The 20093-nt window shown below is 48.2% G+C and overlaps 2 protein-coding genes across 2 annotated transcripts; one reads left to right on the plus strand and one right to left on the minus strand.

Annotated features, from left to right (window-relative positions):
* Positions 1-254: 254 nt before the first annotated feature.
* Positions 255-14261, plus strand: Vdac2 (voltage dependent anion channel 2). Its single transcript, XM_021182294.3, has 10 exons — positions 255-610; positions 794-852; positions 1859-1927; positions 2771-2820; positions 6545-6697; positions 6792-6844; positions 7237-7464; positions 9206-9356; positions 12594-12651; positions 13876-14261. Exons 2-10 carry the CDS (start codon positions 819-821, stop codon positions 13965-13967), a joined length of 888 nt encoding a protein of 295 aa, XP_021037953.2. The 5' UTR covers positions 255-610; positions 794-818; the 3' UTR covers positions 13968-14261.
* Positions 14262-15951: 1690 nt separating this feature from the next.
* On the minus strand, positions 15952-17735 carry Comtd1 (catechol-O-methyltransferase domain containing 1). Its single transcript, XM_021182005.2, has 7 exons — positions 17556-17735; positions 17318-17445; positions 16995-17100; positions 16788-16906; positions 16659-16713; positions 16380-16513; positions 15952-16201 (listed from the first exon to the last, which is right to left on the minus strand). The coding sequence occupies exons 1-7, from the start codon at positions 17647-17649 to the stop codon at positions 16049-16051; spliced, it is 789 nt and encodes a 262-aa protein (XP_021037664.1). The 5' UTR covers positions 17650-17735; the 3' UTR covers positions 15952-16048.
* Positions 17736-20093: the final 2358 nt, after the last annotated feature.

Raw genomic sequence — 20093 nt, forward strand, 5'->3', positions numbered from 1 at the left:
GCAGGGGAGGACATGGCGGTGGGCGGTGAACCGAGATGGGAAGAGCACGGAGGCTGCACTTGGGGAGAGTGTTTCATCTTCCTCCACCCGGACCTTAAGTTCAGCCCTCCAGGATGGGACACGGAGAGGAGGCTGAGAGGGTGCACGTGACCCTGCGGGGCACATCGCCCCGCCCCATCGCGACTCGCGTGGCCACTCCCATCCTGACCGCGCGGGTGCCGTTGCGCCGCCTCCGCCGTTCCCAGGTCCTCGCCTCTGGGGCTGCCCTGGACATTGCCTAACCCGAGGCCCCGCAGCTCCTGCTCGCCCCGTCCCCGCCGGACGGTCCGAGACAGCTCACCCAAGGAGACCGCCGTGCTCTCGACCCACGTGGTCACTCCGGAGCAGGTGGGAGTGGGCAGCGGGCGGAGCGGCAAGGACAGGCGCGGTAGACAGCCCGGGCGGCCGCGGCGGGGACCTGGCTGGGGGAGGCCAGGCTTGCGGCGGGGCGCAACGGTGTCTCCTTCACTTCGCCCTCCAGCCGCGGTGGCTGCAGCGCAACTTCCAGATAGCGGAGTGGCCTCAGCTGCGAGCCGAGCGGTGGCGGCAGCGCCCCTCAGGACACCCGCAGGTACTATGGGGCCCGCCTCTTGTCGAGTCTGGGGCCTTAGGGCGGGCCGGCCGCCTGAGTGAACTCGGGGCGGCCCTAGTCCCCTAAGATGGCCGCAGCGGCCCCGGCCCCTTTCTCTAATGTCCGAGCTCCCCAGGGCACCCTTTGACTGTCCCCTGACCGCACTTCTTGTCCCTTTCACAGATCACCTTTTCCCCGCGACTTCGCCATGGCTGAGTGCTGTGTACCGGTATGCCCACGGCGTAAGTAGCACAAGAGGTGTTTGCGCGCTGGGGCCATGGGGCCATGGGGGCTGCGCTGTTCCTCTTTAGAGAACCATACCTTGTTCCGCCGTGGCCCACATGATGCCTGCAAAGACTTGGAAAGTTTGCTTCTTTGCGCGGCCCCTAAGTCTTACACTGCCACTCTGTTGACGTGGTGCTTTGCTGTTGGGTTGCAGATAGGGGGGCTCGCGCCTGGGGCGTTGGTCCTTGACCGCACCCACCCTTGGCTTTTGGATATGTTACTTACAAATCTGAAAGCAAAACAGTTGTTGAATTCCATCTTGGGGTTGTGGGGGGGTGGTGGTGGTGGTGGTGGAGAGTTAGAGCAGTCACTTTGCAAGAGGAAGTAGCTCGCTGTCTGCCTGCACAGGTCGAGTGCACTACAAGGTCATTACACGTGTTCCTAAGGGCGTGGATGTGCACTGGAGAATGAATGAGCTGCTCCTGGAGCTCGGATTCCTTGCCCTTAAGCCTCACGTTGGCGGAGGACTTGGGGACTGTAGTAATGTGTTTAAAGTGCCATTTGATACTTAGTTGCTGTAGACATAGATGGTTGACTGAAACATAGATGGTTGTATTTTTTGCCCCTGTGTCTCAATTGTGTCAGTTCCCAGAGTGTTGGTTTTGATTTTGGAAGTCCTTCCCAAAGATTTGTTAGAGGAGAACGCCTAAGTTTAAATTTTGGTTATTATTTCGGTTAAATCAGTCAGTCACCTTGAGTTTCGGCAACTGTAGGCTGTAGACTTATGTTTAGGAATTAGAAAGGCTTCCCCTATTCTTAAAACTTGGTAGAAATGTCCCAGGTTTGTATTACCACATAGCTATTTAGAAATAAGTTTTTGTTATGGATGGCTATTTAGAATAACATTTATTGAAGTTCTAGAGGCATCTAAACCCACTCCCGGTTGAACTGCTTGAATGTAAATGTTAGCAGTAGGTCCTCGCAGTCTGCTCACATTAACTGTAGAATGTTTCTTTTGACTAGCGATGTGTATCCCTCCACCGTATGCTGACCTCGGCAAAGCTGCCAGAGACATTTTCAACAAAGGATTTGGTAAGGACTTTTTCCCCTTTTAAACATAAAAGAGAAAAATATATGCTTGGACCTCTTGAAAAAGTTTGTTGCTTTGCTTTTCTAGACTGAATATCCTGCTGCACTCATGCTTCTGCCAGCTGCATGCGTATCCCAATTTCTTAGCCTTTCTTCAGTCACAATTGAAAAGCTTGTTCTTTTTATTTTGTTGTTTTTGTTTTTGTTTCAAGACCGGCTTTCTCTCTGTAGTCCTGGCTGTCCTGGAACTCACTCTGTAGACCAGGCTGGCCTTGAACTCTCAGATCTACCTGCCTCTGCCTGGAGTACTACCCCAACCCCAACCCCCCCCCCCCCCTGGGGGAGAGGGGAAAGCTTGTACTTTATTCTTTTAAGTGACAATTCAGACCATGGTTGGATAGAGCTGCCTAGAATTACTGTTTTATTTTTGTGGTTATGACTCTGGGTAGGTGGAAACCTTAAGAGTTTGGGCTTTTAGAGTCAATTTTTGTGTTTTCTTGAAAATTGTATTGCACATACCACTATCCCTTGCTTTTTGGTGATACCCTTTTGGGATAAAAGTCCCAAGTGTGTTGCCATAAACAATAGGCTAGTCTGAGGAACTGATTTTCTAATCTAATGTTTAAAAATGGCTTGAAAAGGGTGTGTGAGGAAGTGGAGCAAGTTACAGGACACTAGGCATCGCTACTATCACCTTAGCAGAGCTGACGGCTTGTAAATGTTCCTTCATGTGCTGTGCATTTGTACATTTCTGTCCCGGACTTTGGGATTATGTTAACTGTACTGTGAGTGTGGGTATACGTCTTTTCTGCAGAAGAATCATATCTTTGCCCTCTCTTTTTGAAGGCTTTGGGCTGGTGAAGCTGGATGTGAAGACGAAGTCATGTAGCGGTGTGGTAAGTTATTGATTCGTTTTCACGAAGCTGTTAATTTCATAGCCCATAAATATCTACAGCTGTTTCCCTTAAGGAGGCAGAAGCTAATTTGTTTTGAATGATTTATGCGTAGTCTGATTTATTGGCTCTGTATGTGATTTCTGCATTTCACATGGTTTTGTTATATTCCTGTGTTATGTATGTGTGACCATGATTGCATGGAGAAGTTGGGAAAGCCATTGCTTATTTGGGACTGTCTACTCAGGTAGATGACAAGCATGAAGGCCATGGCTCCTGTAACCCTTTCTCTTAGTACCTGTCAGAGTTCTGGGCTCTGAGCAGTAACTTGGTTATTTGACTACAATGACCATTTAGTATAGTGGCTACATTCTCACAGCCATCCATGGTGATGTCTGCCTGTTTATCTTGACTGGAATGTCTCTACAGAATTTACTATTTTCATATGTGTTGATCCTTCCCAACTGTTGTTAAAAAAGGGAGAAAGTAAAATATACTGTATTTCTTTTTCTCCAGAAGTTTTTATTTTGAGATTGGAGATGGGTGTTTAATGTTCATGCTAAACTGATTGCTTAGTACTGTCTGCGTGCTGCTCTGCATGCAGCTCTGCGTGCTGCTCTGTGTGCTGCTCTGCGTGTAACTGGTATCTATTAAAGTTGTTTGTGGTGGTGTTTCTTGATGCTTAGATCTGTTGCATTTATGGCTTTTATATTTGTCTTGTCCTGTGGTTTCTTTGGTCTGTGAAGAAGTCTAATTATTTGGTTATAGTTGAGTGACTGACCTGGATTAATAGATTATAGAGTATTAGGTGACTGTAAGTATTTTTTCTTTAGTGTTGCTGGAGGTTGAACCCAGGGCCTTGCATCTCTACTACTAATCTTTATTTCCAGCCTACTGAGTTTTAAATGTGTCTGTGCATGTATGATGTTTTAAACTAAAACACACCATCTTTGTCTTTAAAAAGTTTAAGACTGGGAGTGTAACTTAGCGGTAGAGTGTTTACCCAGCTATGTATGAGGTCCAGTGCTGTAAAACAAACAAAAACACCCTTTCTATTGGAAAGACAAACTGTAAGGCAAAGATAATCAGAGAATTGGATCAAGCAGTAGATTTGTAAACTAAAAGTTCTTGTTGGAAAGGAAAGGCTGATGGTAAAAGAGAGCTAGGAAAAGCTAGGAAGTGTAGGGTCTTGAAGGACTGAAGAGGGGATGCTCTGCTTATACTTTAGAGTCGAGTCGTCATAGCACTGATGGAGTACTGCTCAGACCTACCCAGAACTAAGTCCTGCGAAGGTCTTTTGACTTCTTGAACTGCAGGATGTGCAGGCTACCCAAAATGTAGAAGATGATGCTCCAGTGATGGAGAGGATTGGTCCTCTGGCCCATGTTGGCCTTGTGTCCTGAGCATTCCTTGGCATGTGTTAGGCTGGTTCTTGATCTCAGGGACTGGTGGATGGTAGTAGGTGGCACTTGAGTAATTATTGTCATGCAGGATTAAGAACTGCTGCCCATACACATTTCCCATGGAAACTGTCTGTTGGAAGAAGAGCATACTTGATATGTACTTAATGTTATGTCGATGTGCATGCAGAGCTCCAAAGCTTCCGTGTTGTCAGTTCAGTTGGATTATCCTATAATAGGCTGCGCTGTTCCTTTGAAAAAACAAATCTACCTCCAAAATGTTATTTTGTTAGTTTTTCAGGACAGGGCTTCTCTGTGTAGTGCTTGCTGTACTGGGACTGACTCTGTAGACCAGGCTGGCCTTGAACTCAGAAATCCCCCTGCCTCTGCCTCCCAAGTGCTGGGGTTAAAGGCATGCGCTACCACTGCCTGGCAGTGTTTGACATTTCTTAACTTTCCAGGTATTGAAATTTCTGATAAACTAAAAACTAACCAACCAAACAAAATAACAACAAACAATTTTAGACATAGCTTTAAAGTGACTAGATTGTAGAGACATTGATATAGAAACTATAAATCAGAACTCAGACTGTTGTAAGAGTTACATTTTATCTTGGGATATTTTACCCATAGGTTGTGCTTGGTAAAGAAAGATACTTTGTTTCTCTAGAAAATTCTAAGATATAGTCTCCCTGTTCCCCCTTCACCTGGTGTGCTACAGGGGAGTGGCAAGTCTTTTTGGAACAAACTCAAGATCAAAACTTTTTTAAAAAGATTCACTTATTTTTAAGATAAAAATTAATTTATTTATTCATTTATTTTTGTTTTTTTTTGAGACAGGGTTTCTCTGTCTAGCCCTGGCTGTCCTGGAACTCACTCTGTAGACCAGGCTGGCCTTGAACTCAGAAATTCACCGCCTCTGCCTCCCAAGCACTGGGATTAAAGGCTTGCGCCACCACTGCCCGGCAAAATATTTTTATTTTAGTTATCTGAGTGTTTGCTGCATGTTTGTCGTGTGTGCCTGGTACCAGTGCTGTCACAGTCCCTGGAATTGGAGTTAGAGATGGCTGTGGGTGCTGGGTCCAAGATTTGGGTCCTCTGCAAGAGCAGCAAGTGTGTCTACTCACTGGCCATTTTTCCAGTTCCAAGCCTAAGCTTTTTATATTAATCCCTGTATTAATTATTTTCTCTGCTGACAGGTGATAAATGATGCAAACCAAGTGTAAAGGAATCAATAAAGCTCCCACACTTTTAAAAGAACTTAATTTTATTCCTGTATGGCTTTTGCCTCCATGTATATCTGCATCATGTTTATGTTGGACCCACAGAGACCGGAAGAGGGTGGTGGATACTGTGAAACTGAAGTTACAGACTTGTTAACCGTCTTGTGGGGTGCTGGGAACCAAATGTAGGTCTGTACAGGAGAAATAGTGTTCTTAACTATTGAGCCATTTCTCCATCCTCTCCCACTGCTTTAAAACAAGGAAAATCTGGTGAGCTGGGTGAGATGTGTTAGCAGGTACGCACCTTTACGCCCAGCACTGGGGAGGCAGGCAGGTCAGCCAGCTTCTTTCTCTACAAGGAGAGGTCCAGCCACCCCAGCTCCACATAAGGAGACAAAAACCAAACACAACAGCAAAAAGATGATAATATAAGTTGTTTGGAAAGGCAAGAAACCTAGTGAAGACTCATCTAAAAACAGCAGAGGGACTGGAGAGGTGGCTCAGCAGTTAAGAGAGGGTACTGCTCTTGTAGAGGATTCTAATTCATGTCTCAGAACCCACAGGATGGCTCACAACTGCCTATATCTCCAATTTCAGGGAAAACAGACTGTTCAGGCCTGCATGGGCCCCTGTACTTACATATACAATTAAAGGCAAATCTTCAGAAAGGGAAAAAGAAAAAATAGAATATGGACTATTGAAGAATTTAAATTTAACTTATTTAATGTTTTTCACAGTATCTTGTGTGGATTATGTGCATGTGTAGGCACCTGTGTCACAGTGCACATGTGCAGGTTAGATGACACCTTGCTGGACTCCGTTCTCTCCACCATGTGGGCTTTAAAGATGGAGGTTAGGATCAGACTTGGCAGCAAGCCTTTATACCCACTGAGCCACCTCACCAGTCCTGTGTACTTAATTCTTATTGACTCATTAGACATGTAAGGGACATTCTGGTGGCAATCACTTGGTCAGAGGCTGGCTTGTCACTGTTACGTTTGCTTAGGAAAAACACAGTGGAGAGCTGTAAGGGCTGTATTAGCTGGGCAGTGGATTCTTTCAGGCTTAGGAGAAGGTTCATGAAGCTGTTTGTTGTCTTGTTAGGAATTTTCAACATCTGGCTCATCTAATACAGACACTGGTAAAGTTAGCGGGACCTTGGAGACCAAGTACAAATGGTGTGAGTATGGTCTGACTTTCACAGAGAAGTGGAACACCGATAACACTCTGGGGACAGAGATTGCGATTGAAGACCAGGTAGCGTGTCCAGACTTGCTTTTGTGTTACTCTTTATTTTCATATTCCAGAAAGGAGATATCACTGAACATGAATTCTTTTTCCTCTGAAATAGATTTGTCAAGGTTTGAAACTGACTTTTGACACCACCTTTTCACCGAACACAGGGTAAGTGCTGGTGTTTGGTGTGCATTGAGCTTACAGGCCTTGTCTGCTCAGGAAAGGAGCAGCTGTTTCAGTGCATTGATTGTTTCAGTGCAGCGGCATTGATTCTGCCTTTGACCACTGCTCGACACTGCCAGGGGCTTGCTTTCAGAAATGGACTCTCATTGTGGCCGTGCTTCTTACCGTTTCTGAGGCCATTGTGATTGCAAGTTGTACACAGCACAGCTCAGTCCTGTCAGCCCATGTGGGTTGTTTTCTTTAATTTATTTGGCTGTTTTTAACCCTATAATTGTCACAGTGCAGCTTGTTTAAATCTGTTTCATGCCCACCATGCAGTTATATGTATAAATCTTTGTCACTGGCATCTGTTTCAAATAAGTGTCTTCTTTTTCCAGAAAGAAAAGTGGTAAAATCAAGTCTGCTTACAAGAGGGAATGTATAAACCTTGGCTGTGATGTTGACTTTGATTTTGCTGGACCTGCCATCCATGGGTCAGCTGTCTTTGGTTACGAGGGCTGGCTTGCTGGGTACCAAATGACCTTTGACAGTGCCAAGTCAAAGCTGACAAGGAGTAACTTTGCAGTCGGCTACAGGACTGGGGACTTCCAGCTACACACAAATGTGTAAGTTCCTTGGGAGCTGTTGAGGTGCAGGTTCTCAGAGGATGGTGTGTGACACCGAGTTTTTAGTTTGAGGGATTTCTGTTGCCATGGTGGCCCTCAGAAGCATGTGCTCAGGATGCTCATGCCGCTCACGCTGTCAGGCTGGAGTTCACGCCTTTTGAAGAGGTGTTAGCCTTGGCAGTCTGCTATCAGTGCCTTCTCCGACAGAATGACCTGTGGGGTGTGGGATCCTGGGTTGATAGGGCGGTCTTAACATCATCACTCATGCTGTTGGGTGAGTTGTGGAGCCTCACACCTTTAATCCTAATTTGGAAGGCAGTGGCAGCTGTATCTTTCTGAGGTTGAGGTCATGTTAGTCTATATAGTGAGTTTAGGTTGGCTAGAGCTACATAGTAAGTTCCTTTCTTAAAAGAGGGGCAGGGTATGACATTCTTACCCAACTCAAGTTAGATAGTATAGAAAGGACTTAACTGTTTTTTCCTTGACAAAACTGTATTCTTTTAAAAGATTTATTTATTTTATGTATATGAGTGGTCTATCTACATATATACCCGATACCAGAAGAGGGGGCATCAGATCACATAGATGGTTGTGAGCCACCAGTGTAGTTGCTGGGAATTGAACTCAGGACCTGGAAGAACAGGCAGTGTTCTTAACTGCTGAGCCACCCCAGCCTTGACAAATAGTATACTAGTAAATAACGGGAGCACAAAAGAAAACTTTCTCATCCTACCAGATAGACACAGAATTTAAAAATTTTTTGTATGTATTTATCTGTTTGTTATGGCACATATGTGGAGATTAGTGGGAAATTGAGTGTCCCAGGGATTGAACTCAGGTCCTTAGGCTTGGTGGCAAGGTCCTAAAGACCCTATAAGACACCTCTCTGCTCCTAGATAACATGCCCCAACCCCTCCTGACAGGGTTTCTCTGTGTAGCCCTGGCAGTCCTGGGACTCACTCTGTAGACCAGGCTGGCCTCGAACTCAGAAATCCGCCTGCCTCTGCCTCCCAAGTGCTGGGATTAAAGGTGTGCGCCACCACTGCCCGGCAGATAACAGTTTTTTGTTTTTTTTTTTTAAAGTCTCTTGTGTGGCTCTTCCTGGCCTGAAACTCACTGCCTAGATATATATAATCTTATTTATATTTTGCTGTTCACTTTTGTGTGTGTGCACAAGTATGTGTGTGGTGCTGCTTGGGAGTTGAATGCAGGGATTCATCTGGATAGGCAGGATTCAGTCATTGAACCACAACCTCAGTGTGTGAGTGAGTGAGTGAGTGAGCGAGCGAGTGTTCCATACCCTTAATCCCAGCACTCCTGAGACAGAGGAGGAAGGATCTCTATGTCAGCCTGGTCTACATAGTGAGTTCCAGGACAGCAGGACCATATAAAGAGACCCTTCTTAAAAAAAAAAAAAAAACAAAAATTAAGGGGGTTGGGGAACAAAAGGATTGTGGGGAAGGAGTCTAGCCTGGGCTACAGAGTAAGACTCACCCTGTCTCAGCCACACCAGAAAAGACTTGGCAGTTTTCAGTAGAGCTTTATAGACTAGCATGAGTGATGCCATCCTTCCCTACCCTCAGCTCTATTGAACGAACCCAGGGTTCCTGGCACACTAGGCAAGCATTGTACCACTGTGTTACCTGCTCAGTTCTAGTAGTAGCTGTGCCTGCTACATATTACCCAGTACCTTAGAAGTGGTTACTGTCTATTCTAGATTCTAATTCAAAGTGTCTTATAGAAATAATGGGACAGAATTTGGAGGATCAATTTATCAGAAAGTATGTGAAGATTTTGACACTTCAGTAAACCTCGCTTGGACATCAGGTACCAACTGCACTCGTTTTGGCATTGCAGCTAAATACCAGTTGGATCCTACTGCTTCTATCTCTGTGAGTACCACTTGGGCTTAGGATGGGGCTTTCTGGTTGTGGGAATTGCTCTGGGTATATACTCTGGGATGATGTAGAAATCTTCCCTGGGATTCACGGAGTCCCATGTTTACTGATGGGATTGGATTGGAATGCTCCTTTTCCTATGGAAATTGTGATAGAGGTTTGACTTGCAAGCTAGATCTCTGGTGATTTGGATGAAAATGCCCCCCCCCCCCCCATGCATAGTCCCCACTTGGTGAGAATGTATTAAGAGGTGTGACCTTGTTGGAAGAGATTGGGGTAGATTTTGAGGTTTCAAAAACCTCATGTTTATGGATCAGATGTAAGCTCAGCTACTTCTCTAGCACCCTGCCTGCTTGCCTGCTGCCATGCTTCCCGCCACGATGGTCTCAGACTCACCCTCTTGAGTCGGGAGCCCCAAATTTAAGTGCTTTTTTCATAAGTTACCTTGGTCATGGTGTCTGATCACAGTAATAGAAAAATAACTAATAATCACAGAATAATAATTGATAAATAAAATAGAAAAATAATAATGGGGCTGGAGAGATGGCTCAGCAGTTAAGAGCACTGACTGCTCTTCCAAAGGTCGTGAGTTTAAATCCCAGCAACTACATGATGGCTCACAACCATCCGTAATAAGGTCTGATGTCCCCTTCTGGAGTGTCTGATGACAACTACAGTGTACTTACATATAATAAATAAATAAATCTTTAAAAATAATAATAATAAGAATCACAGAAGTTCACTTACTTAGAGTTAGTTGTGCTAAGATCCTTGAGCCCCCTTGGGGAAGCCTGCCTAAGCTCCAGGTAACCAGCATGTGGAGCCTGGCAATAGTACTTTGTATGACTTTGTCTTTTTGTAGTTTATAAAGTACCTGTAGATTTTATCTGAGAGGTCACTAGTCTAACACCGTTTTTACAGGTGAAGAGAGGACTAAATACTACTGTTGGGGGTGGGGTGGCGTGGCGTGGGTAAAGCCAGGACCAGACCTAGTGTTTTGACCTTATTCCTGTCTGGGGCGAGTAGAATATCTTACTGGGAGGAACTGTTGCCTAAAAACCTGCACCTCCAGGACTTCCTCCCCTCTGCTAAGGGCAAAGTGAGATGGCCACTCTTGTCTGAATCTTGGCCCTTTTCTCCTGTTTCTGTCTTTAGTCACAGTGGGTTGAGATAGAAGGGAGTGCGTGCTGTGAGGGGCAGGGAATCGGCTTCCAGTTCTGGCAGCTCATCAGCTGTTCCTGTGTGTCAGGGACTGTCTGTACTGTATGTGCTAGGATGATGGGAAGTTAAAGTCAGGCAAGTTACTTACTTCCGTTACATAAAGTACTCTTGAGCTCCAAGGACAGTATGTTTTGATACCTTTTAAAAAGTTATTTATTTTATGCATGAGTGCTCTTATCTGCATGTACACCTGCATGCCAGAAGAGGGCATCAGATCTCATTATAGATGGTTATGAGCCCACCATGTGGTTGCTGGGAATTGAACTCGGGACCTCTGGAAGAGCAGCCAGTGCTCTTAACTGCTGAGCCATCTCTCCAGTCTCGAGTTTTGAAGCTTTAAGCAGTTATATTTTAGCCCTATCTTTTGTTTTATGTTTAAAGATTTATAAGCAGAGATAGTGTGAAAAGTACCCAGAATGCTTTTCTCTTTGACCAATCAGTGGTGCATCTGTGACTGGCTGCACTCTTCTCAGCACACTGGTCTCTTACATTAAGTGTTCTTGTCAGATGTATGCTTGTGGCACCATGACAGATGGTATGCCAACCATCAGAAACACCTTTCAGCTCACAGTCCTTGTGGAAATAAATACAGCATTTCACACCCAAGTAGAGCAGTGCCCAGAAGCACTGGTTTTATCTTGTGTATAACAAGACTAGAGTCACTGAATCACTGCATATCCGCTCACACAGCACGCTGCTGCTCCGTTTATACTTGTAGCCCCAGGATGCTGAGGAGCTCTGGGGTGCTCCGCACCCCCCCCCCCCCAGGCTTACCTGTGCATCCCGTGGCTTGCAGGCTATTTGTGTCCTGTATAGCTATGAATAGCCTAGCACATTTGTAGCTGAAGATGTCAGGGTACAACGTAAACAGTTTGGATACCTCTGTTAGCATGAAGATGGCTTAGTGGATGTTAGCTGAGGTCGTGGAGACTGCTGTTAGAAGGAATGTGGGTCGTGCATGCTCCTGCCCAGCAGCCCTTTGGATTCAAGAGTGAAAGACACACACCAACAAATTTTGATATGCCTTGACTAGCTCAATGACTGGGTATTTCTAATCCTCCCTGTGGCTAGCACACATTATCCTTCCAGTATTCCTGGCTTAACACCTTCTAAATCTATGTTTTACTTTTGTTGTCCTGTTACCCCCGCTTACACACACAGGGCTGCTTTCCCTTCCCACCTACATTGCTGGATGGTTTTCCTCTGTGGCTCTTAAATCTCCCCTTCCCTCGAGTCATGGCGACTTTCTTCTCCCCTCGGTCCCTTGCCTTCGCAGTCTAAAGTCCTGCCCCATCTCCCTGCCCAGCCATTGGCTGTATGGTAGTTCTTTATTATCAGTCGAAGGCAGCTGGGAGCAGGAACCCTTCTTAGTGCTGGGAGCATGGCTTTTGGGAGCCAAAATAAGACAAGGCATTAGAACCAGTTCCCAACATGCCGCTTAACATACTTGCTCTCCAGTGCTGCTCTGGGCTCTGGAAGGCCTGGGGCCGCCATCCTAAATTGTGAGGGAGATAAGGAGTTGATAAACCATGCTCCTCGTCAGGCCTCAACTAGTTAAAGCCAAGTCCAGCAGCTTAGCGGTCAGAGTGTGAGGAAGCAAGCAAGCAAGCAAGCAAGCAAGCAAGCCGTGAGGGTGGAGGAAGTAGTGATGCTGAGCTCATAAACTTCCTACTGTGTATTCAGAGATGGCTCTCACCTCTAGTGAGTCTGACAGGTGCCATCAGCGAGCGACATAGTTACTTGTTTTTGTGAGTTTTTTTGAGTGTATTTCTTAGGCTGTGGATCATGTCGGAGGCTGTATACACATCCTAAGGTGTGTAAAGAATATCAGGTTCTGCTGACGATTGGATTTTGAATTCATGTCTAATGTTCAAGTGGCACTTGGTGTTTACTTAGTACATAATAATATTTTAGTATCGCATTGACCTAAAGGCACAGGCTCCACAGTTCCATGGTGGGGAATTTCCAAGAACTTTGTCTCCCTTCAGAAATGTTTTTCTCTCTTTCTAGGCAAAGGTCAACAACTCTAGTTTAATTGGAGTGGGCTATACTCAGACTCTGAGGCCTGGTAAGTATCTTTGATGAAGAAGTATTGTTTTACAGCTCCCTCTCAAATCCCTTTAAAAAGATTCATTTATTTAAGTGTATGTATGTTTTGTCTGTTTGTATATCTGCACACTAGAAGAGGGCATCTGATCCCATGGGATTACAGATACAGAAGGGTGGGTGTTGGGAATTGAACTCAGGACCTCTGGTAGAGCACCCAGTGCTCTTAACTGCTGAGCCGTCTCTCCATTTGTACGTTATTTTCAAAATTACATTTTTTTTTCCTGAGACAGGGTTTGTCTGTGTAGCCCTGGCTGTCCTGGAACTCACTCTGTAGACCAGGCTGGCCTTGAACTCAGAAATCCACCTCCTTCTGCCTCCCAAGTGCTGGGATTAAAGGTGTGCGCCACCACTTCCCGGCTTCAAAATTACATTTTTAGTTTATTATTTTGTGACCCTTTTAAGCCTCATAGCTTATCACACCCGCCCCTCCCCCTTACTCCTTATTCAGAGTGCCTGCTCTGAATAAGCACTGCTGCCTCGTTCTAAAAAGCCCCACTCTTCACCGTTTAACCATTATGTAGTTCTCACTGGTGTCTAAATATTGTCTCGGGTCAAAGGTTAGTTCCCTTCAGGTAACGGATACCAGAGCAGCTCCGAGTGGTCTGGGTCACATGCAGACCCCCCCCACCTAGTAGGTCTGAGATCCCCACCTAGTAGGTCTGAGATGGAGGACTTTGTATTTCTAATGGGCTCTGGAGCTCACAGCTGCTTAGAGCAGTTGATCAACAAGGTCCAAAAGCCCTGGTATCCCAACTTCCCTAATGGGCCTGCTTCCCCCACCTACGTTTTATCTAGACTTTTAAAACCTAAAGAAAAGTGAACACCGAAGGGGCCAGTTCCCGGTGTGCTATCTCAGAGGAGCACTAACTTACCTACTGTGTTCTGTGTCCCTGGGTGCCTGCCTCTTTTAGGCTTCAGTTGTGATCTGGTCTCCAGTGTTAATTTAGTCTGGGTAGTCCAGTGAAGACGGTTTTTAGATCATGGCTTTTAGGACATTTTGAACTTGTTATTTATTACTAACCTCTCTGTGCCCTCAGATTGTGTTGCCCATCAGAGTTTTTAGCACCACGGTTGATCTGGGTGCTCTCTGCTGGCTGCAGTCAGTGTGGAGGCTGCATGCTGAGGGAGGGCTGGCAGGGTGGAGTGCTCGCAGGCCCATCATGGTGGTTTGCTTTGTTCACAGGTGTGAAGCTTACACTGTCTGCTCTCGTAGACGGGAAGAGCTTTAATGCTGGAGGCCACAAACTTGGGCTTGCCTTGGAATTGGAGGCTTAATCCAGTTAAAAGAAACCTCTGGGAACGAATATCAGAAGATTTGGCCTTAATATATTTCCATGCGACCAGCAGGCTCCCCCTCCCCCCCTCCCCCAGAAGGTGATCACATCAAAGGATGATTAAGCAAGAGCTGTATTTTAAATATTTAGACAGTCACTGTTGGCTGGTTCCTAGTTGGATGGTTATCTAGTTATCAGTGCTGCCGTGGTGCGGCCTCCTATACATTATTTAAATGTATTTAACTGTTAAATGTGCTACCCACCAATGATGAAATAGACGTTTATGAAAACCGTGCCATGGTGTGCATGTTTGTTTTATGTTCCTTTTAACATTGACTATTGTACTGAATGAGATGGATCAGTGGCTGTTTTAAGATGAGGTAAAAGATTTTTTTTGTTATATTCACCCATCATTAGAATTACTTTGGTAACCCCAAACATGACAAATTATGAATAAAACAAGTATACATAACTAATGGCTCACGTATGTGCAGTTACAGATTGGCAGCCTAGGGTCTAATCTTGGTAAATACTTTTTTCTGGTGAGCATTTTGCTCTTTACCTAAACCTGCGCAACCAAATTCCTTGTGTCCCTAGCATAATCCATGAGGTCTTTGAGACTACAATAAAATACAAGGATACATACTTTAATACTCTGCAGTTTCTAAGTTTGTGCAAAGTTAGAGTGAATCACCGTTAACCCATGGATGATGAAGGGAGATGCAGCAGTGGTGCGGAGTGAGTGGCTAACTAGGCAATGCATCCCCTTCCTTCCGAGCCACGCTATGGAAAGTGGAGCCTGGGTAGATGGAAGCAACAGGCCAAGAGAGGGGAAAGTGGGCACCATTCTCTTCTATAGACAGCGTTGAAAAGCTGAGCTGAGGTCTGGGCCTGGCAGCCCCCTTCACCATCACCTGGGTGATATGCATTACCTAGTGATCCTGGTTGGAAAAGTAGGACTGTGCCAGCTTCCCTGGGGAGGTGGTGTGTCACAGGTAAGAGGTGAGTGTCACTTCTGAGGTGTAGTTTAAACTTGAGAGGACAGCTAAGAAAATGGGTACTTTGAGACTTACCCAATAGAAATGGTGCATGTTACTGCCCTGTGACCCTCAGCTATCAAGTGTTCTTCATGCTGGCTCTGCTCTGAGCGAGTGGACGCATGTGGGCTCCCAGTGCATCAAAGGCACTTCAAAATGGATTGAACCAGGTCCCCTGTGTGCACCTCAGTGTGTACTTGTGAAGAAGGGGTAGGGCACAGCTAGTCCCCAGAGGGTTGGTGGTGTGTGGCAGGGACTGAGTTGTGGGCTCACGCATCTGTACTTAGAGCAGCTGCTAGGGGCACTTCACTTGGGCCTTCCTTACCCCAGAGGTGGCAGACCTGTGGTGTCCCAGAAGCTGTCCTTTCTGCCTCAGTACAAAGAACTTTACCTTTCTTGCAGCAGAGCACCAGGCCTCAGGTCAATAAAGGTTGGCTCCTTAGAGTGTCCCCCAAAAGGACAGTGCTGTGAAAGCTTCAAGTTCCTGAGGTTTCTTGAATGAGGTTGGCTTCCCACTCTGTCTGCTTTGCACCTTGGCCATCAGTCTCCTCCCTTAGGACTTAAGGGGATGAGGGAGCAGATAGAAATGCCAGCCAACCTTAGGTCCTCTGGTCTGGGCTTCCACTGCACACAAGTTAGGCTGGGGAGGCTACAGCCCTGTGAAAACGTGAGTAGACTGCCAAGCAGACCTGACCTAGCTATAAAAGTCCCCATGACTAGGTTGATCGCCTACCAAGCCCACATGATGTGGTCTCTGTGGCATGTGGCTGGGAGGCCAGAGACAGATAGGGTCCTCCCTTATATCCAAGCCTGTTGGAACTCTACTCAGTGCGTACAGCTAGGACAATTTATTAAAACTATGCGGTCAGACACAAGCCTTGGTGCCAGGGAGACCTGCAGGGAGGGAACCCTCCGCCAAGTGAACGCTGGAAGTGGATGTTCAGAAGGTCGCGTGTTCCAGTACCTTTATTGTCAGGTTTAAAAGTCGGGTCACTGGCTGGGGGTCTTAGGTTCTCACACCCAGGCCCTAAGCTTCGTGTTAACCCTAGATCTTAAAGGCCAAGGAAAGGCCATCATCCAGGGGCAGGAGGCTAATGTAGACCCTGGCGTCCCTCAGGATGCGTTCGTTCAGGTTCCGCACACATTCAACAGTCTTGTTCCTGGGCTGAGGCTGCAGCACCTCTCCGCGCCACAGGACCTACAGATGGAGGGGCGGGGCCGTCGGAAGTGGGGGGGGGGGGTAGCGGACCCAGGGCTTTAGCCAGGAGGGGCGGGACCTATGATACTTTGGGTGGGCTTTGGGGCAGGGCTGGGGGGAGAGCTGAGAAGAGTGGGTACCCAGCCACAAGAAGCAGCACTTTTGCCTTAGTCCTTACTCTGAGTACGGCGAGCACGCCTCCGGGCCGTAGGAGCTGCAGACAGCGCTCGTAGTAGGCGGTACAGTTCTCTTTGTCCGCGTCCACCACCGCTATGTCGAAGGTTCCGGCCTCGCCCGCCGCTAGGAGCTCATCTTAACAGGGACAGAGGGCACGTGCAGCTGAGCTAGGGTCTCAGCGGGCCAGAAGCCCCTGCCCATGGCGGGCTGCTCAGGGTCGCCAGTTTTGTTTCCCGGGGTTGGACAGTGCTGTCTGGGTCCCTCCCTCACCGGTGCTCACCCAATGTCTGCAGGGCGGGCTGCAGCCGAAGGTCGATCTTCTGCTCCACTTCTGCCTGCGGAAGGAGGCCGGTCAGGCCGGCACGCCCCCGAGCCGGGGCCCGAACGGCCGCAGGTGTGGGGCTCTCACCTGCTTCCACATGGGCCGTCCCAGCTTCGGGGGCTCTGCGTCAACCTCGCAGGTCACCACGCGGCCGGCCTCCGGAAGCGCCAAGGCTAGGGCCAGGGCCGAGTAGCCCGTGAAAGTACCTGTGGACCGGGACACTGGCAAGCTCAATTCAGGGTGCAGGGCTGCCCTGTGACCCTGGTTTCCAGAACCACGGCTGCACGTTCCTACCCAGATCCAGAGCTTTCTTGGCCTTAATGAGCCGCGCCAGGTTGGCCAGAAGCTGGGCCTGTTCACAGGTCATCATGGAATCCCCCTGCGGCTGCTCCAGGGTCAGCTGTGTGGGGAGAGGGAGGTGCCATTCACGCCAGTCACCCCCCCCCCCGAGGTTTTGAATCATTCAGGGGCTCGGTGGCGGGTGTGGCCTAGAGGGGACAGGTCTCAGGGAACCCGGAAGCCCAGAGAGGGTTTCTGCCTAGCTCAAGGTCACACAGCCACGTGAGGTCCACCACGCTGGAAGTGGGGAGCCGGTTCTCGGTCCCAGTCCTACTGACCAGTCGCAGGCTCCGCAGCGCCGGGTGCTCTCTCATGGAGCGGCTCAGCAGATACTGCCACAGGGGATTGTCCTCAGGTGGCAGCAGGCGCTCTTGCCGCCTGGACCCCCATGGAGGCCACCGTTTCCCTGCCGGGGTGAGGGTGCCGGGTCAGGGCCTGCATTTCTGACCGGGTTCTCCGGCTCTGCTCCGCACCCTCCTCCCATTCCCGGGACTGCAGCAGCCCAGCCCAGCTTACCCAGCAAGAGACCAGTAGCGAAGGCGGCGCCCAGCGCGGCCGAGCCTAGGGCCAGTGCGGCGGGGATAGATAGCCGAGGGACGGGCTGAGCCATGGTGCAGGTTAGCAGCGGCGGAGGTCACGTGTGCTAGAGTAGCGAGGATGGGACTGGGACCAGTAAGCCGATAGGGCTCCACCTTGTCCGGGCCCTGCCCACAGAGCCGCGTCCTCGGGCACCATCTGGTGACACAATACCGTATTGCAAGGTCAGGCTGAGAACATCTCGCCACCCGGTGGCTGCATGCGGAACTGCGTCGGGCCATGGAGTCATCTCTGCACCAGGGCTCTTGTGAGCATGGGGAGAGGGGATAAAGTGAGTGTGGCTAATGGAGGAATCCAAAGAGACGCGGGAATGCTTGCTGGAGGGGTGCCCAAGTTAAAGGAACCAAGAACCTGGTTTGGAGTCACCTGGGTTCCAAGACAGTAAGTATCCTTAGTGGCTGGGATGCTGGGTGTAGCTTTTTTTGTGTCGGTCCGTCTGTTTCTTTTCTGTAAAGCAGGTATTACAGTCTTACTACGATAGGCACGGGATTCCTCGCATAGTAGGTGCTCAATAGTGGTATTTGCTGTTATGGTCATTGGCTAGTGAGGGTTCCTTGGGAAGCGGTGGCATCTTGGCAGGCAGCAGCTGAGTTCCCCTTGCAAGGCTATCTGCTAGACTGGTGTTCCCTAGACATTTATTGAATATCTACTATATGCTGAACTCTGGTGGAAGCAAAAGACTGTGGTAGTTTATGACTTGGAAACAACTGGACAGGTACAACTGGAATGCAGTTCAAATGTTACTGTCCCTCTTTTTTTTTACAGTGAAATCCTTGCTAGACCTCGCTCACAGGCCACTCTGCTGACCTGCCCTCAGGGACCTAGCAATTGCTTAAGGCATCACCTGCCCCGCCCCCCAGGTACGGCAGGTATGTGCCACAGATAAAAAGATCCCCCCTCCAGTCCTCTGCCCCCCTGTCCCCCCTCCCCTGGCTTCATTCCCATCTGTTTGTTTACATAGCCACTTGCCAGCCTCTACTCCTTCCTCAGGTCCTTCCTCTTCTCCCAGTAAACCCCCTTTATACCAGAACTGTTGCATAGTGTAATTTCTCAGGGGTGCACCTTGCCTCGGGCCACCAAGAATACTGTCTTGCAGAGTTATATTTCACAACACTCACTGCACACAACACCCGATGGAGTTCCGGTTGAAAACACCCGCACAGTGTGCCTCACACACAGGCTTAGTAGGCTATTGGTGCTGTCTTTAAGAGCTGGAGTCCTCAGGGCCTCAGAGGTGGTTGCCCTGGAAGTCTGTTTCTTAACAACACTGGCCAGGCCTGGAGACCCTCCGGAGGCAGGCAGACTGGTGTAGGATCAGTGAGAGATCCCTAGACCTGGTCAACTGGAGCCAATGCTGCTAGAATCCCGGGCTTCGGAGGTGAGGGCAGGTCTCCAATCACAATCAGGGTAGATTGGCTTCTTGACCTATCAGCATCTGTGCAGGGCGCAGCCAAACGGGAGGGGAACCTACTTTCTCTAGATGTAGGGCAAGATCTCAGCTGCTTCTCCTAACTGCTCCTGGAACAGGCCCCTTAGACAAGCTCTTCCTTCTTGTTGACTCTCAATTACTTGAGAGTCCTGAAATTATCTCTGAGTTTGAGTCATGCTCTCCCGGTAAGGCCCGAAGAAATATGAGTTCCTTTAGGGCTGAGCACACAGCAGGCACTAAATGTGTGCTGGTGGGGCCACACTGTGGCCAGTGATAACAACATGACAATCGGAAGCTGTTACTTAGCACCGGCTGGGTACCAGGTGCTCGACACCTGGCATCTCTTGAAGCAGCGGTGTTGTTCCAATTTTCAAGAGAAGGAAAGTCCTGAATTGATCATCTCTCCAAGCTCACTGCCTAGTGGTCTTGCCCTCCTAAATTTCCACCGTCTTTTATCAGTACCTCCCTGGGACGCACACAGCAAAGAGGCAGCTTTGTCCCCGCTAGGCCTCTCCAGTGGGCATGTGGCACCGAGTCCTTGTCCTTAGCCGGAGCCCTCTTCCCCATATCTGGGGACCCGGACGGTCTGCAAGTTCTCAGTGCATCCTTCCAGTACAGCCTTCCTCCCCCAACCTGGCTCCAGGCAGGAGCGGTGGAGGTGGGGGAAGCCGGCGAGGAGGGAGCCATGTCACCATATATCCCAGTCAGATTAAAAAACTAATTTGAAAAGATTAATGCCTTCCATTCCTGTTACGCTGGCTCTGATACCTCTGGGCCTGTGGCCGCTCTGCCTCCTGATTATTGAATTTTTATGGCCTGGTAATTAATTGCAGATTCCCTGTTTTGTTCTATTTCTTTTTCTCTGACATTTTAATTTCAACAGAAAGCACTGGTCTCTATGCAGATTCTCCCTGGAGACCCTAATGGTCTATAAAACAGAATGACTTATTCACGTGGCACCCACTTCAGCTGGCGAGCGATTGTTTGAAACCTTGCTGATCACGCAAAATTTAATTTTCCCACCTCCC

Source organism: Mus caroli, unplaced genomic scaffold (assembly GCF_978045245.1).
Source record: "Mus caroli unplaced genomic scaffold, Mus_caroli_1 scaffold_12, whole genome shotgun sequence".
In the NCBI taxonomy this organism is placed as follows: domain Eukaryota; kingdom Metazoa; phylum Chordata; class Mammalia; order Rodentia; family Muridae; genus Mus; species Mus caroli.